The following is a 17,947-nucleotide window of genomic DNA, read 5'->3' on the forward strand; positions in this document are numbered from 1 at the left end:
ACCGGAGAAGATGAGGCACCGTGGCCGCCACTGTCCGTGCTGCACCAACTCGCCCGGCCGGCCGCCCTTCCGAGGGCCAGCAGAAGCCCCTTCGCGTCCGCCACCGCCGCGCCAGGCGGCCCGACTCGCCCCTCGGGCCGCAGCGTGTGCCCAGCCTCACGTCGGGGTGTGTGTGGCCGCGCGGGCGTGTGTGAGTGTGGCAGGGGGAGGGGGCACTGAGCTGCTCCATCCGTCCGTTTTATTAGGGACACATTAATCTATAATCAAATACACCTCATAAAATTTTTATTGAAAGGCATAATATCATTACAGAGGTCTTCCACCTGTTTTAAACAACACGACAAGCTGTGAGCGAGCGTGTGTGTGGGGATGTGTGAGGAGGGGTGGGTTTGGGTAGGGAGAGAGGAGAGGGGAGAACAGCTCCCCTCGGGCGCCAGGGGCCGCCCCCAAGGGCCCGCTTGCCTCGGGCGACACCCGGCCTTGCACGCCCCCGGCCGCCCCGTGTGCCCTGGACGCGCCGCCCGCGACTCGGGAGCTGGGGAGCCAGCGCCGGAGCTTGGACTGCAAGACCGAGGGCCGCAAGAAGCAGCGAACAAATAGTCCCCAGCGCCTCCTCCGGCCGCGGTCGCGTCTGTGGTCTTGGCCGCCGCTGGGCGGGCCGGGCCGAGCCGGGCTCATGGACCTGGGCCTGCAGGCTCTAATTGCGGCTCTTATGTTGATGATTTTTTTTTTTTTTTTTTTAATCACAGCAGCCCCCAGTTTAGCGGACTGATTTACTCCCGGTATTGGTAAATATGATCACGTGGGCCGCGCGACCAATGGTGGAGGCTGCAGCCTGCGAACTAGTCGGCGGCTTGGGCGCCGGCGGGGAGCGGCTCCGCGGCGGACAGTGTAACCTTGGGTGGGAGCGCGGGGCGCCTCAAAATGTCTTCCAGTGGCACCCTCAGCAACTACTACGTGGACTCGCTTATAGGCCATGAGGGCGACGAGGTGTTCGCGGCGCGCTTCGGGCCGCCGGGGCCAGGCGCGCAGGGCCGGCCTGCAGGTGTGGCTGATAGCCCGGCCGCCGCCGCCGCCGAGTTCGCCTCGTGTAGTTTTGCCCCCAAATCGGCCGTGTTCTCAGCCTCGTGGTCCGCGGTGCCCGCCCAGCCCCCGGCGGCGGCGGCGATGAGCGGCCTCTACCACCCGTACGTCCCCCCGCCGCCCCTGGCCGCCTCTGCCTCCGAGCCTGGCCGCTACGTGCGCTCCTGGATGGAGCCGCTGCCCGGCTTCCCTGGCGGTGCGGGCGGTGGCGGTGGCGGTGGCGGTGGCGGGGGTGGAGGCGGCGGCCCGGGCCCCGGTCCCAGCCCTGGCCCCGGCGGCCCAGCCAACGGGCGCCACTACGGGATTAAGCCTGAAACCCGAGCGGCACCGGCCCCCGCCACGGCCGCCTCCACCACCTCATCCTCCACTTCCTTATCCTCCTCCTCCTCCAAACGGACTGAGTGCTCCGCGGCCCGGGAGTCCCAGGGGAGCAGCGGCCCCGAGTTCTCGTGCAACTCTTTTCTGCGGGACAAGGCGGCAGCGGCGGTGGGAGGAACCGCGCCCGTGGCAGGGATCGGGGCCGGGAACGGGACGGGCGGCTCGTCGGAGCCCTCTACTTGCAGCGACCACCCGAGCCCTGGCTGCCCGCTGAAGGAGGAGGAGAAGCAGCATCCGCAGCCGCCGCAGCAGCAACTTGACCCAAGTAAGTGCAAAAGAAATTGCCCCCTGATTTATTGCTGAAACCTGTAAGGCTCGAATGTGCAAAACTGATAGTTTTACTAACCTATAAAAACGTCTAGACGCCTACCCAAGCCTAGGCGAGCAACACGCATCCATAAAAAAGCTCCCCATAACCACGTACCCTGGGCGCTCGGTTTGTACGGTAAACAGAGCGCGGACATTAAGGCTTTTATGATAATTCCCCCCAAGTTGTGAAAAGCGGCCATCCTTGGTGAAATTAATTTAACGACCTCTCTTCCCCACCCTGTCGTCTCTCCCTGCCTCCTCTCCGCCCCTCGCTCCCCGTCTCCAAACCCCCCTCTTTGTAGACAACCCCGCAGCGAACTGGATCCACGCTCGCTCCACCCGGAAAAAGCGCTGTCCCTACACCAAATATCAGACGCTTGAGCTGGAGAAAGAATTCCTCTTCAACATGTACCTCACCCGGGACCGGCGCTACGAGGTGGCCAGGATTCTCAACCTAACAGAGAGACAGGTCAAAATCTGGTTCCAGAACCGTAGGATGAAAATGAAAAAGATGAGCAAAGAGAAATGCCCCAAAGGAGACTGACCCGGTGTGGTGCTGGCCGGAGCGCTCAAAGGCAGCGGTTTTTGTTTTTTCCTTTGTGGGTGCTTGATTTCCAGAAACTCTCCAACGACTTGGACTTCTTTTTTTTTTAGGTAGAAGTGACTGTGTGGTTGGTCTCTGTGAGGTATTTGGGGGACTCTATTTGCTCGCTTATGTGTTGGAAAAACCAAGTGGCTTTGGGGTTTCACCCTATCCCACACCCTCCCTTTCCTGCTCCATTGGTTCCTTAGGAAATGCTATATTTTGTGAGTGCACGCTAGCTTGGGGAGCTCTCTCTTGTGTAAATGTCCCCCATGTTTCTGAAAAGTTCTGTAGTTTAGTCCCCCCACCCCCAGCACTGCCCAAACAGGGGCCAAGTGCACCCCAATTCCAAGAATGAAGGCAGAGCGACAACAGTGCGGACACCCCGGCTGCAAGCCCCTGCCGAAGCCCGGCCGGGTTGCACAACAGTTTCAAAAGCCCCTTTCCTCAGGGAGCCCGCGGCACCTCGGTGGAGATCTTCAGTGTGGCCTAGAGAGGAGCCCAGGGCCTCGGGTGGGTTGGGGTTTCGTCCTCAGTGCATTGGACGTGCTGCTCTCTTCCCCGAGGGCTGGGCTCGCGTGGGCGGCCGCGGGTGGTGGCTCTCCCAGTTCCTGCCCGAGGACCAGTTGTAAATGTTACTGCTTCCTACTAATAAATGCTGACCTGATCAATGGAGCCCAGACGCTGGCCCTAAACGTTGTGCGCCTGCTTTCTCTGCCTCTCTGCAAAATATCACACTCAGGATATTTCTCCTCCACCCCTGGGAGGGAGACGTTGTTAAAAATCCCTGGCCCTTCCACCTGACAGATCTCTCTGATGTGTCTCTGAGCTTCCCTTTGTGTGGGGAGGTGTGGCCTAAAGCACAGACCCTGGGGGGATGTTGGTGCCTCTCCAAGCCTTGTTCCAGCTCCTCTGGGAACTCCGTGCTTGGGCACAGTTCAGCCTACCAGCAGCGCCCAGAGGAGCCAGCAGGCCCCAGAAGCCAGGAACTTTCAGGCTGGGGCTTGGGTACAAAGCGCCATAGCCCTCCCTGGCTCCTGGAGCCCACACCGCCAAACCCCTTTCCAAACAAGGGAAAAGCCAACTCTGCACTCTGGAGCAACTCCTCCAGCTCGGCCAGGCTGGCTGGCTCCTAGAGGTCCCAGCCGGTCAGGCTGTGAGCTTCTGCCCCTCCCCACCAGAGCCCCAAAGTGACCTTAGCGATCAAAATGGTCAAGGCTCTCCTCCCCAGCCACCTCCAACCCACCGCCCCTTCCCCCCGACCCAGCTTCTGTGTATGTTTAGCCCCCAGCTTGGCCCTCTGGGGGCTGCATTCAGGGGCTAAAATGAAGGTCATTGTAAGTGAGGGTTCGGGTGAGCACAGCCTTTGCAGTCCGAAGAGGCAGCGGCGCCGGGTGGCCTGGGCTGGGCGGAAGGTGGGGGCGGTGGCAGAGATCTTGGGGGATCCTGATGAAAGAGGGGACTCGAAGAAAAAGCAGAGGGGGCTGGGAGGGAAAGCCAAGGCTCAGATCCGGCAGAAGGTGCTGCGTACCCCTGCCCCTGTGGTCAGCCCGGTACCTAGGGCTCTTTGAAAACAGGAAGAGCCAAGGTGTCATAAAGCCATCTAGCCGGCCAGACGTCTGGAGGTAATGAGTTTACGACAGGCTCAGCACTTTGCTTTGAAACCATCTCATTTTGATGTTTGTGTTTGTGGGAGGAAAGGAAAAATGCAGACAAAATTGGCTCTTAAAATCTAGACAATAAAATATAAACAAGACTGCGTTGGACCAAGAAGGCAGGGGCATGGGAGCCCCCGGTAAGGTGTGAGCACCTAGGAAATAAACATGAGAGATGTAAGAAGGAAGAGGTGATGAATTTCTGATATTGAAATAAACCGGGTGCTGGAAGTAGCCTAAGGCGGTGGGATTTTATAATATTTTAACTATGACCACGGTTTAGCTGGTTCTTTGGAAACAAAAAAAAATTGGCCTGTTATTTGGGGGTCCAGCGGTTAGTGATCTTAGGACATTTACCCAGGTAAGAGTCTCCCAGAAGTGTGGCTGGAGGGAAAAGATGAAGTTGGATGCCTATTAAGAAGAATTTCTGGCCCTCCACTCCAAACTTTGAAGGAAAAAGATTGTTGGGATGTATGTCTATTCACTTTTTAAAAATATGATTGTTACACCTAAACTGGACAAGAGCACTTTTGAAGATAAGTAAAAAGATTAACAGGGAACACTTAAGCCAATTGAATAGTCATATTTAAAAAAAAAGTTATAGTCAAATTCCCAGTCAATTCAGTTCAATGCCTTTTGATACACATTTTCAAAATCCCATTTATTGCCCGTAGAAATTCAAACGAACACAAACCCAAAGGGACTTTCCAGACAGCCACTCAGAGATCCAGCAAAAAGCTTTTGATTTAGTTTCAATTCCCCCCAAAATCGCCCAGCTAAGTGAGTCCAAAGCATTGAAGTTACACTGTTAAAATAGCAAATATTCATGATTTAATCCTAAAAGCAACAGCTGTGAGAGAAAAATGAAACACAACAATGCTTGACTTCTGTAATTTCTTGGTTGCCAAACTGTCTGGTTCCTCTGGAAAAGAAAAAGCCTCTTGGCAGTTGATATTTAGAAAGTTGTAGGTTTTGTTAAATCTAGCCTGTCCTATAATTGTTTTAAAAGGCGCAGCTGGGCACTTACAGCATGGGGACCTTAGGTATCTGGCAAAAGAAGGGCTGAAAGCTTTTAGAAAAGGCACTACTGGAAGCTGTCGGGAGCACACATTAGAATACCCTAGGCATGCAGGAGCCCCTGTTTGCTGCTCTTCACTTGCTGACAGTCACAGGAATGAAGCATTATTAGTGTCAGCAGTCCAAGCCCCAAACTAAAGAACAAGATTAGAATTGGTTTGAGATGAATAAAAGTTAAGTTAAATTCAGTGGACTGGAGGTGGCATTTGGCCACTAGAGAGCGCTGTTGCTCCACTTTCTGATCTCGTAAAGCCTGAATTGCTGCGGAGGAAGGTATTGATTAAAAATATTTACAATCTTATTTTTAATTCCAAATTAGGATAAATTTAACAAAAATAAACAAGGTGCACTAGTAAATTCTTCGTGTTTGTTGGGCATAAAATTTTGGCTCAGTCAGTGCTTCAGAAAATTTAGACTATGGCACAGCTGAGCCTACAAAACATGATAATGTATTCTAGCAAAACAGAAACCTGTAAAAAGCATAGATCTTTGCTTACTAAGGTAATCGCGCTCTTTTTCTACTCATATTATAAACGGAATGCTTAAATACATGTTAAAAATTGTTTTGTCCAAAGAGGAAATGTTGTGTTGTAATGTTTTCTAAATTTGGCCTGACTATGTATGAATGAATTTTCTGGTGTTCGTTTCTTTTTTTCCCTAAGGAATCACGCAGTTCTAGAAGGTGCCTGGTATTGTTGAGATCCTGGCTCTCTCTTTCATTTTTCCCCCATTCCATTCCAAAATCCTCTCATTTATCCAGGGCTCAAATACGCACACACACACACATATGCCAAACTGAAAAAAGGGGCACAGTTACAAAGGTAGCTCCAAGGCTTTATTGACAATAATAATCTCCATTAGGTATTTGCAAGATTGAAGGACAAATCCTTAACTGTCAGAATCAGTTCGTTCGCCTTCGGATTTAAAGAAAGTGATTATACTTGGCAGTAACCAGCAGAAAAAACCCACAAAAACAAAAAACAAAAAGAAACCCTTGCTCTCCACCTCAACTCTGCATTCCCTACTAATTTAAAATTAAATAAAGCACGTCTTTATCATCTCCAGATTCATTAACGATTCCTTTACCTTAACCACTGTCAGTCATTCCCAGTAGAAATAATTGAGTCAGACATTATCACCTCACTACGTCTGTCCGTCTCGACTTCATTTTCTCCATTTGTAAAAACGATATTTCAGTCCACCCGGACACACGTCAGGATCGCGCTCGCAGGCTGGGCCAACCCACAAGAAGCGAGGGGTAGCTGAAATCGCTCGCCGGCCTGCGGCGTCTCAGAGGCCGTCTGGGGTTTTCGGAAATTTGCATTTGGTGTGGAAAGCCGGCGTGGTGCGTTTAGCTTGAGCGGGGGCGCCTTCGAGGTCTGTTTCCAAGGCTGTGGGCCTGGCGCCCTCACGACATTGTACCTATCCCGAAGGAAATGGGGCTCAGTTATCCAAAGAGCCCACGAAAAAGGCCGGGCAGGAGAGGAGAAGACACACACACACACAACAAATAACCACTGAATTTATTGGACATTGAAACTGGAGCAGAGAGGGAAAGGAAGAGTGTGGGAGGCGGTTGGAAGTGAGTGGGGAGCCAGGGAGCTTTGGAGAGAGCTGCTAAAATCAGGAATACTTTGTCGATTCACATTCGACTGGCCCACATGACTCGGGCTGCTTTTCTTCATCACTGCTCACAAACTAGGCTGAGCCTTCGCTTTCTCTGCTTTGGTAAGAATTCGTAACTTTGAGGCCCGCGCGCTCTCTCGGCAGTAATTTCACAGGCTTGGCGGAGGAAGGAGCGTTAGCAGAAGATGGGCCGCCTGCAGCTGCCTGGAACCGGCGCGATCTGAACGCCGGCCCTCCTGGGGTGATTCGCGGGCGTCGGCCCCCCGCGCTCCTCTAGGAACCGCAGCCCGCCCTGGTCCGCTGCGCGCTGGGGCTGAGACCCGGGAGCCGCCTCCTGCCCGAGGAAATGTCACCCTCCCCAGCGTAGGCCCCCTTTCCCGCCTCAGAACGTTTCTATCCGCTCTTCTATTCACTCTCTCAGCAAGGCTAATGCCCCCTCCTGCATTCTTCAGCCTCCCTCTGCGCCCAGTGCTGACGTCTATCAAGGGTGAAATGATGGAAACTATATTCATGGGCATGATTTCCATTAAATATCAATTAACCTGGGAGCCTCGGCCAGGCATGCGGTGCGTCAAGAGTAAATGTACATCTCATTTCCACAGCCCACTCGGCTGGAAAAGAAGGGTTTTGATTTGATTTGATAACGCCAGGATCTGGGGCCACACTAGCGGCTTTTAATCCAACCACTTCGATATGCCCCAACTCAAATGCACGGTCCAGTCCGTCACACCTCTTGTCCACGTTCCCTGGGTTTTGCCGCGTGTCCAGAGCTGCAAAAGCCACGGGCAACCTCTGCTGGGCTGCCCTAGGAGCTCGGGGAGGGAGTCATTTGCTTCGCAGCCTCCTGGGAGTGGCCTCCTTGCCTCCCCCAAGTCTAAGGCTCCGCCGCGCCCCCTCCCTGCCGGCTGCGGCCCGCGTTCCCGCGGCCCCGGGTGCATAAGGAGCCCTTGGCAGTGCGGTTTTTTCGGCCCCCTTTAAGGCCGGCGGAGGCATCTCGGGCCGGGCGCGGCGCTCCGTACGTTGGGAGCAGCGACTGAAGTGCGCGTGGATCCCTCCGCGGGGTTCCTCGCCCCCGGCACGCTGCTTCTCCGTGCAGTGCTCGGCTGCGAAAATGTCTCGCCGGTGCGCACCGGGGCGGCAGCCTCGGCAGCGGGGGCGAGAGTGGCGGGCAGAGGGCGCGGGGGGGGCGCGGTGAGAGGTGGCAGCGGGCAGAGGGTTTTTTTTTTTTCTTTTCCCTCCAGAGCGGGGGTTTGTAAACCGAGGCCAGAGTGTCCCCGTGGGCCGGCGCACTTTTTTTCTTGTCCCGGTGCGCTCAGGCCCTCCTGGTGCCTGAGAGGAAACAGTGGAGGCAGCGGGGCAGGTCGCCCGGGGCGTCGGCGATTATATTGCGGCCGAGCCGGGGCGCGCCGGGAAAGGCCGGGAGGGCGGCGGCGTGCGGGGGCTGGGCGAGGCCCCGCGACCCGCGAGGGAGGCGGCGCGACGCCGAGGCGGCGGGCGCAGTAGCCGGGCATGAGCGCCCAGTAGCTCAGCGCCCGCGGCTGCCTGGCCTCAGAAGCGACGTGGGCGCGCGGGCGGCAGCATTGACGTAGCCCGGCGGCCCAGGCGGCGAGAGCAGCCGCCCCAGAGGCCCCCGCGGCAGTGCGGCCGAGCAGAGGCGCGCTCCCTGCCTGCTTAGCACCGCCCGGGCCGCCGCCGCCGCCGCCCCAATGAATTCGTACTTCGTGAACCCGCTGTACTCCAAGTACAAGGCGGCGGCCGCGGCGGCGGCGGCGGCGGCGGGCGAGGCCATCAATCCCACTTACTACGACTGTCACTTTGCGCCCGAGGTCGGCGGCCGTCACGCCGCTGCCGCAGCAGCCCTGCAGCTCTATGGCAACAGCGCCGCCGGCTTCCCGCACGCGCACCCGCAGGCGCACGCGCACCCGCACCCGCACCCGTCCCCGCCGCCCTCCGGGCCGGGGTGCGGCGGTGAGGGCGGCCCGGGCCAGGACTACTTTCATCCCGACGGGGGCAGCCCGGCCGCTGCCTACAAGGCCGCCCCCCCTCCTCCTCCGCATCCTCTGCCTCCGCCGCCGCCTCCCCCCTGCGGCGGGATTGCTTGTCACGGGGAGCCCGCGAAGTTTTACGGATACGATAACTTACAGAGACAGCCGATTTTTACGACCCAGCAAGAGGCCGAGCTGGTACAATATCCTGACTGTAAATCGTCCAGTGGTAATATTGGCGAGGACCCAGACCACTTAAATCAGAGCTCGTCTCCTTCTCAAATGTTTCCCTGGATGAGACCACAAGGTTGGGATGCAATTTTTTTTTTAAGGGGAGAGGGGGAGAAATCTGCTTTCATCTCACGTTCGGGCTTTAAAACTCCCCGTCCCTCTCCGTCTCCCCCTCCTTTTCCTTCTTCTGTAGCCACAGTGGCTCTTATTCATAAAGTAATACAGACTTTAAAAAAAAAAAAAAAAAAGTAGAAACCATGTAAAGATGATAGGGACAGAATAATTGTGAGGACCTTCTCTCTGCCCCTCTTGCTTGCACACCCTATATATATCGGAGCCTGTAGGCCCCTCGTTCCACAAACCTCCAGCAACATGCAGAGCCACCATTACATTTTTAAAACGTTTATTTCTCCTGTTTTTTGTTTTAATCAGCAGCTCCTGGTAGACGAAGAGGAAGACAAACCTACAGTCGCTTCCAAACTCTAGAGTTGGAAAAGGAATTTCTTTTTAACCCCTATCTGACCAGGAAAAGAAGAATCGAGGTTTCCCACGCCCTAGCCCTCACGGAGAGACAGGTAAAAATCTGGTTCCAGAACAGGAGAATGAAATGGAAAAAGGAAAACAACAAGGATAAATTTCCCGTTTCCCGGCAGGAGGTGAAGGACGGGGAAACCAAAAAGGAAGCCCAAGAGCTGGAGGAAGACATAGCCGAAGGCCCGACAAATTAACTTCTACCTTTAAAATTTTACCACAGACTATTAAAACTAATGATCACCATATGCTGTGGACACCACCTATTTTCTTTGTTGAAAAAGACTTTACCTGTGTTTCAAGCTACCTTCATATCATTGCTCTTGAGGCTTCTGCGCTTTGAGAGGGATTTGGGTGTTTTAAAAAGTTTCTAGTATCACATAGTAGTCCTTGAGCTGTCCTATGGAAGGGTAATTTGATACTGACCTTGTAGCTATATTTTTATAATGGTTTTTAATGTCTGAGCTGGTGATTTTCCTGAACAACGTAAACTTCCTAATGATTAGCATTTAATAATTGAATATAAAATGCTTTATTAATCAAACAAGTGCACTTGAACATTTAATCTTTATGGTGAGTAAATTAAAAGGAGTCTATTAATTTTTTTAAAAAATTATGTCTGCAGAATATTTACTTTATATTATTTGATTACAATGCATTATTTATGGATTTTTTTTCTTCTTTCTTTTATAATGAATGGTTCGGGTGCCTTTTGTTTACTCCTAAGAAGTTTCTTTGTGTATTTTCTAAATATAATATCTCGGGGAAAAGGCTGGGCCAAATATATGAAAGCACACGTTAGCTGAAGAGTGTAACGTGTAGTCCAGCTCTGCAGCTTCCTTAAACTTCAGGAGAAGATTGGGCCAGTGACAAGAGTTTAAGACAATGTCAAAGTTGATAATTATTTTTCTATAGTCCATACAAATTAAATAATCTAGAGTGAATAAATACTTGAAAAAATTAATTATGACATTTTTACTCATTAACTTTTCACTCTGGCAAGTCGCCTTGTAGAATGCATCTCATTTCTTAACTTGCTTTCGTTTTGAACCGCCCTTGTAATCGCCTGAAATCTCTAGCTCTGTATGCCGTGGCTGCTGCTGTGTTCCGTTTTTTTTCAGTAGATGCCGTATTTATATTGCCTTCGCTTTGTTCGCCTGCTGGTTTTAAACCAGCTTGCTGTGTGCGACGTCAGTTGGTACATCCTCTGCTGTTCTTCAGAAAAGCAATAGCTTCACCTATTTGAAACAAGCCCTGAGAGGAAACGCAGAAAAATCTGAGTGTAAACAACCACTCCAGAATGTCTCTAGCTCCTTAATAAAGAAATGAATGTCTTTCTAGAGTTAGTGTCTTTGAGCGCCGCAAATACCCGTTTTCCCTGAGTCACAAGGCTTCTGTTTAATAAGAAAGGGGTGGAGTTACACACATCTCGAGCTGTTAAAAAAAAAAAAAAAAATGCTGCAGGGGCCCCTTCTCTTTCTGAGAGGGCTGGCTAGTCTATCTTGCTCTAAATAATCTTGCTAAGATACTCTGAAATCTTTGAACCTCTTAAAGGACTCAAGTTGTAGGCCCAGTGGGAGACGACCCAGAGTCCAGGTTACACCACAGCTTATTCCACTGAGCCAGTGTTGATGCTGGGTTTTGGCATCTGTTATTAACAAGATATCCATTTTCCATTGGAGGCTGCTCCTGCAGCTGCCATTTTACAGGGGAAAGTGGGGGGCAGGGAAGAGGAGCAGGGAAAATAGAGGAGAGATTCAAGTAAAGTAACATTTATTCCCGAAAAAGGGAAAGCACCTTTATCAGGTGGTCATCAAAGAGCTCTCTGCTTTCTCTAACCATGTTTGTTTTCAAAGGGGTACATTTTTATTTCCAGAGTTGCTTTTATTACATAGGTAAGAAAATGGAATCCTATAGTTTTGGGCCAGGGTCACCCCATCGGGTTTTTTTGGGCCGTTTGCCTGTGGCTTCCTGGGCCACAGAAATGTTGCCACTGGCCAGGTCAGAAGGAAAGCACTACCTGGCTTTCCATGCTGGAAAGAAGTGATGGCTGTGACATTGTCCAACCTGAATCAAGAAAGATAATTTTAAGTCACACGTGGCCCAAGACTTAAAACATTTGCACTCCAAGAGACAGCTGTAAATGCATATGCTGGATTTGAGAATGTTTTGCTCTGTGCACTGCTTGAGACTCTGCTGTCGGCTGATACAGAGTAAGGATACCAAGGGCCAAGAGGCTGGGGAACAGCCTCCAGTGTAAACCATCCAAAGACCAGTGCTGGCTGAAATCCAGCTGCCATGGATTTAAGGGACTTGGGACTCCTTTGTATATTAGCAAAACTGGCTGTCTCCTGCTCAAGGATGCTCATCAAATGCTTTTAGAACCTTGAAATGATTTGGGCAAGACTGTCACGTGGGAGCCCTAATGTATGGGTGGGTATGGAAATCAAAGAAGGAAGGGTAGGTAAAAATGTCATTTCTTCAGCATTCTGTGCTGGTCTGGAAGTGTACCTTCTGGCCCCACTGGCCCCCTAATCCATGGTAAATTCATAGCTCATGTACAGACAAAGACTGTTGCAATAGCTGGTGTATTTTAGAATATAAATTTGGATGTATACATAGCTTACACACATGCCCAGAGTGTTGATTATAATTGTAGGTAAATGTTTCCTTTTGTAGCTAGGAAAGAGCATAGATTTGTGTTCAAATAAAGACCTTGGGGAATTACACATCACACACACACTCGCCACCTTCCTTCTTACACTGACTAGACATCCCCACCCCCATTATGGTGTTTGGTGCAGACAGACTGGCAGTGACTTGCGCACAAGGTGCCCTTCTAATTGGCTTAAATGTGTCAACATCAGAGCGTTGAGGCAACAAGCAAACATTTTTTTGCTGCAGAAATTTGCATAAACCTTCAGAGAATGCTTTGCCATCCCAGGCAGCACTTTTCAGCCCTGGACTGCGGCAGTCTGCCTGGAGAGGTCTGTAAACGGTTTAGAGAAAAATAGTACTCTCCAATGTTAATGCTGAATGAAAGAACCAGGCCTTCTGAGTGATTTAGGCTCTTGGTTTGCAACGACCAGAAACATACAAAAGAGGGTGTGGGTCTCAGTGGTTTTCAGAGAAGTCAGTTCGAGGATGCCATTTTGTGAGGTTCCACAAAGCCCAGTACATCGCTTACCTCCACACAAGTGGAGAAAATGCAAATATGCCTGCTTTTTCAGTGCAAAGTCTCTTCACGGTCCTCATTCCCCAAGCTGAAAAGGAGAGTAGTAAAGCTCTGCTTTTATTTGGGTAAGACAGGGAGAGGATAATCAGGCAAATTGACTATTGAGATTACTTCTCAGAAAATTTTGGAATTGAACAAGTTATTTGCTCAATTCCATACACACACACACACACACACACACACCAGTATACCAGTGTGAAGTCTTCTGGGCTTGTGAGGGCCCAGTATGAAGCCTTCTGGGCTTGTGAGGGCCCAACAAGCCCCATCTGCTTGTGTAATTTAAAATATTGTTTTCTTCTGCAATACAGAAGGTAGTGCTATTTCACATCCAAGCTTGTGTTCTCTGCTTCCCCGGTGTTTGCTGAATCCTTGGGCATCTGGGGGTGAACATGGAAGGAGAGAGAACATTTTAATTGACGCTGGCTGCTACTGCAGTTCCCTCCAGCAAAGTTAGGGCCCACTGGATTTTTTTCTAGAAAGAATATGACTTTTGCTGACAGATGGCAGCAAAAGTCCTTTAATCAAAAACATCCAAGGTCATCAGAACTTTTTCAAGGGATAACAAATGGCCTGCTCCAGAGGGTGCTGTGCTGCTTCCTGCTTCAGTCCACATATACTTAGGTACTTACTGGGTGTGAGGATGTTAATAGCAGAGAACTTATACACAGATATCCAATGTAAATATTTGTAACATAGTATTGTAAGTCCAAAGATACTGTCTTTAATAGGATGGGGGGTGGTGATACCTCTTTCAGGCAGGTTCTGAAGGCTGGATGGCTACGCCCATGAGGGGAATCTGGAGGCCAGCCAAGGACATTTACCTTCAGGGGGCGTTCTCCAGAGTAGTTCCTGTGAAAAATATAAAGGGAATGTGACACCAGCATTCGAGGAAAAGGAATTATTCTTTTTTCTAGGCTGATCTGAGGAAGTCACTCTTTTCCTGAACAAATGTTACCCCTTTTCTTTTCAGTATTGCATTGAACAAATTTTTCAATGGGGAAACATTTGGGGTCAAGGAGAGAGGGAAGAACTAGAATTAAATTCCATAACAATGAGAATTGTTCTTAGAGGGGGACGTAGACCAAGGAGTTTCAGAAGGAATCCAGAAACCACCATCCTGTCTGTCCAGAAAGATGTTTCTGTGGAGAAAGACCAGGCAGTGGGCTTTCAAAAGGATATTTCGGTGAGATTGACAAGTACCTAAAACCATTTCCAGCCTTTAAGCTGGTTGGTGATTATCCTACGGCAGAACCTCCAGGGAATGGGAGGGACCCTAATTTACGTTGGAGTGGAGGGGGGCACACTTTCTTGGCCTGCAGAGACCGGGTGGGTTTTCTTCCCAAGATCACTGGGGCTAGCTTACAAGGAGATGAGTGGGAGGGGAGAAAACCGAAAGTGGTTGACTGGCTTTGGGGACAGGCCTCTTCCTGAGGGGAGAGGAGGAGAAGCCAAGTGCCTGGCACAGGGTAAGAAATGGAGGGATGTTGCTGTGGGGATCGCTTCCCCAGAGCATGAGCAGTACATTGAGTTCATTTTCCCTCCTTCACAATGGCCAACTGCGCAGAGGTTTTGAGCCAAACCAAAGAAAAGAACACACACACATACACACACACACACACACACACACACACACACATATAATTCCTAGAAAAAGAGAGAAAGAGAAGTGGAGGAGGGAGGGAAGAACCACGAAGGGAAGAAAAAAGGGAAAGGTGAAGAGGAACAGAGAAAGAAAGAGGAGGGAGGAAGGAGAGAGAATGGAGAGAAAGATAGAGGAGGAGGAGAAGAAGGAAGAGAGGAGGCGGGGGAGAGAGAAAGCAAGAGAGGAAAAAACATGGCGCTTGCGAGCTGTATGTGCAAAATCCGCAAGGAATTGCAGTAAATTCCTTTTTGTTTGAAGAAAATTTACAACTTGGTAATAGACCTTTTTATGACCTATTTGCGGTCGTCATTGGCTGCGGCTGGTCATGTGCAGGCGCCGCTCGCCTTCACGGCCTTTTTCCTGATTTCCCAGGCGAATTTCCCCCCGCATTCTGCTGTCCCAGAGCCTCACCCCCTCTTTTTCTAACCTTTGTCTCTGCAGAGGTGGGCTCCAGTCGCCGGCTGCGGGATTGCTGAGTCCGCGGCAGCCTCGGCTCCCGCCCTGGCCCCACCGCCTCTCACTCGGTGTGCACCGCTACCACCTCTGGAGCTGGTGGGGAGCCTGGGGAGGGAGGGCCTGGAAGGGGCCCTAGGCGCCGAGCCCCCCGCCGGCGCCGATACCGCCTGCCGGGAGCAACTGGCCTGCTCGGGGCGACTACAGCCGCGCGGTTCCGACGCGGCTTCTTCTCCAACATGAGCGGGTCCCTGCTGCCGAGAGTGCACGCCTCGGGGCAGCGCCTAGTGGATTACAGCAGCCGCCCGGACCGACCGCCGCCTGCAGCAAGGCAGCCTTCGGGTAAGAGTCCCCTCCTCCCCGCGCCCCAGCATGCCACCAAGAAGCCTAGGGCGCCGACCCCCTTGGGCAGCTCGGGGAGTCCAGCTGCTCCCCTACATTTCCCGGGGAACTAGGGGTCGTTGTCTAAGCCCCTTCCCCCAATCACTTCGTTGTTAGGGCGTCCCCTGGGGCCCCGGGTGGGGTCCAGCTAGCTTCAGAAGTCTAAGGGGATAATAGTATTTCCTCCAGAGATTCTGAGAAACGGGTAGCCACAGACAGGATCCCACTGCCTAGATGGAGAGCCCCTCAATCCCACCTTGGGAAAGTGTGTAAACGGGTTACTCCTGAACATCTGCACTTTGCTGGGGGTCACTAAAGGCATTTTATTTAGAGCTGTGGTTTTTACGGTGGTACCTGGGAGGCTAACAGGTGTTTTTTGAGGGTTGGGGCTTGGGTGGGGGTGGGGTGAATTCTGTGTTCCCAGGATGTGCTTGGTGTTTGAATCTAGGCTTTGGTGACTGATGCTGGTTTATTTCTATGGTTGATGGTTTATTGGGCCTTGTGTTGTATAAGATGGAATTTTAAATATTTTTAAATTTTTCTCTAGTTCTTAGAGAAATTTTTAAACAACTCAAGATAGGTTCTTCCCACATATGATAATCTGTCAGGTTAATTTGGATTACTTTATATCGCAAAACGAATGCGTGTTTTCGGAGGTAATGGTATCAGAATATCCGGTGCAGGTCTTGGAAAAAACCCAATAGGTCTTTCAGAAATACAAGGCATCTCTGTGTTCAAACATCGTGTGTTTCTTATTTGCCAAAGTAGGAAAAGAGTAGATCTTTTTGCTTTCTAAATGTATTGATAGGTTTCTCTCTCTGTGTTTTTTTTTTTGTTTTGTTTTTTGTTTTTTTTTTTGCCTACCAATAAATATTACATTGCAACATCCTTCCCTTGACTTCAAAACTACTGAACTGAAACAATATGCATAAAAGAAAATCCTTTGCAGAAGGAAAAAAGCTATTTTCTCCCATTGATTTTGAATGGCAATTGAGGATGCAGTTCGCAAATCCTATTGCCTATTCCCTCATGAACATTGTGAAATGAAACCTATAGACAATCTGCCGCATTGCGCATGAGACTGGCCTGCGCAAGCCGAGGGTATGGTCCCCAAAGCACCCAGTGGTAAATCCTAACTTATTTTTCCCTTAAAATTCCAATGTAACAGCATTGGCCTTAAAAGCGTTTCTGAACAACAACAACAAAAAATGTCATCTTTGTGAAAATTTTTTTTTTCTAATTAATGATGGAATCATGCTTATTTCAAAATGGAGGTCCACGACTTGTGGCCAGTTGATGCCTGCAAATTCTCCTGGATCACTAACTCTGATCACTTACAAATAAGAAACTTGTGTGATTTGGTTTTTAATTTGGAGTGTTTGTATTTTGTAACTATTTCTCTACTACAGTTCAATGGCCTTTGAGATAATTCTTTGATCGGAGTAAAAAGATATTCCCCATTGAAAAGCAGGCACCTGGATCATGGCTTCTAGGCCCTGCCGGGTAGATCCGGAACAGGAAGAGTCCCTAGATCGGATGGGACCCAAGTGGGGCGTGGGGGTGTGGCCCTGATGGCCAAGCTCTAGGTTCAGAGCTTCATTGCTTTTCCCTGGGTTCTGTAGCCTAGCGCGCTTGGGTAACTGAAAACCTGGGTTGGCTGCTGGTCGGATTACACAGCACAGGTTGATGTCATGGGCAGATGTGGAAGACTGAAGGGCTCTTTGTAAGCCCCGTGGTAGCATTAATTCTTATTGGAACGAAATGGTCGATTGCATCTAAGGGAAATAATCCGCAAATCACAGGAACTTGGGCCATTAGTCCACAAGGAGACTAGTTCGTGCTGTTGCCACTGGCGGAAATAACCCCATTGTTTCTGTTAACCTAACAAAAAAACAAAACAAAACAAAACGAAATTTTAAAACGCTGGGACCCTAAGAGCTGAGAAGCCCGGAAGTGTAACTCGCAGCGTCCTTGGCCCAAACCTCTGTCCTCGTATAGATCAGGGAGCCGATATCATGTCCCGGCCTTGGTGACAACGGGTCAGGCCATGAGCTGGGCTTGAGATCTCTTCGAGGACCAGGAGAAAGCGAAGCTCGCAATGATAAATGTAGCCAACCACGAGGGCTGAAAACGAAGCGTATTTTCCCGTCAGATGTTTCTACAAATAAATACATTTCGCCAGAGTTCTGTTTTCTGAACCCGAGAGCCTAGGGAAATCGAACAAAGACAGTATTTCACCCTGGGCTGGCAGGCAGCTGTTAGAGGTATTTACGGCCTTGCCGCAGTGCGGCGACCAGGCAGCGGAGTAGGGATGCGGGGGCACCGGAAGCTGGGAAGAAGCCACCAAGAACTCAGAATTCCAACTGAAATTCAATTTAGGGTCATGTTTTCTGAAATGGCGTGAACAGATGCCCTCTTTCTAGGGACTGGTCCTTTAGATTTCATAGTTTTGCAGAATAAGGGAGAAGTTGTGCTCTCTGGATGTAGGGTGGTTTTCCCCGCCTTGAAGAACGACTCAGGGGAAGCAGTGCCCTAGATGTGACATTTCTGATCCAATGACAACGTTTAGAGTGTTCATTGGCAACGAGGAGATGCTGCTTGTTCGGCGGAATAGGGTTTGCAAATCAGAAAGGACAGTTGAGGCTTTTAATACAGGTTTTCCAGAAAAAGAAAAGTATGCTTCCTGCTTCTTTGAGATGAGGTTCTCAAGCTCCTCTGCATCCAGGCCTAGAAGCGGCGCGCGGTGCCTCATCCGCACTGCGCAGTGCCCGCCTCCCG

General features: G+C 50.7%; 3 protein-coding genes and 1 long non-coding RNA gene across 5 annotated transcripts; 2 read left to right on the forward strand and 2 right to left on the reverse strand.

Moving 5' to 3' along the window:
• The first annotated feature begins 741 nt into the window (after positions 1-741).
• HOXD9 (homeobox D9) lies at positions 742-3,048 on the forward strand. The gene is made up of 2 exons (XM_012471905.2): positions 742-1,726; positions 2,073-3,048. Exons 1-2 carry the CDS (start codon positions 925-927, stop codon positions 2,312-2,314), a joined length of 1,044 nt encoding a protein of 347 aa, XP_012327328.1. The 5' UTR covers positions 742-924; the 3' UTR covers positions 2,315-3,048.
• A 2,850-nt stretch (positions 3,049-5,898) lies between these two features.
• LOC135273580 (myb-related transcription factor, partner of profilin-like) lies at positions 5,899-8,711 on the reverse strand. The gene has a single exon (XM_064372767.1). The coding sequence runs from the start codon at positions 8,709-8,711 to the stop codon at positions 7,686-7,688; it is 1,026 nt and encodes a 341-aa protein (XP_064228837.1). The 3' UTR covers positions 5,899-7,685.
• Positions 8,418-10,792, forward strand: HOXD8 (homeobox D8). 2 transcript variants are annotated; one of them, XM_012471939.2, is made up of 2 exons: positions 8,418-9,003; positions 9,360-10,792. In XM_012471939.2, the coding sequence occupies exons 1-2, from the start codon at positions 8,418-8,420 to the stop codon at positions 9,653-9,655; spliced, it is 882 nt and encodes a 293-aa protein (XP_012327362.2). In that variant the 3' UTR covers positions 9,656-10,792. The 2 variants fall into 2 exon arrangements, with proteins under 2 accessions (XP_012327362.2, XP_012327363.2); XM_012471940.3 differs by having other exon boundaries at positions 9,363-10,792.
• A 2,093-nt stretch (positions 10,793-12,885) lies between these two features.
• On the reverse strand, positions 12,886-15,233 carry LOC105730611 (uncharacterized). Its single transcript, XR_001110522.2, has 3 exons — positions 14,763-15,233; positions 13,440-13,542; positions 12,886-13,070 (listed from the first exon to the last, which is right to left on the reverse strand). It is a non-coding gene; the product is annotated as an uncharacterized LOC105730611 (long non-coding RNA).
• Between the last annotated feature and the right edge of the window lie 2,714 nt (positions 15,234-17,947).

Source organism: Aotus nancymaae, unplaced genomic scaffold (genome assembly GCF_030222135.1).
Source record: "Aotus nancymaae isolate 86718 unplaced genomic scaffold, 86718_ANA_hifiasm-v0.15.2.pri h1tg000008l, whole genome shotgun sequence".
Taxonomy (NCBI): Eukaryota; Metazoa; Chordata; class Mammalia; order Primates; family Aotidae; genus Aotus; species Aotus nancymaae.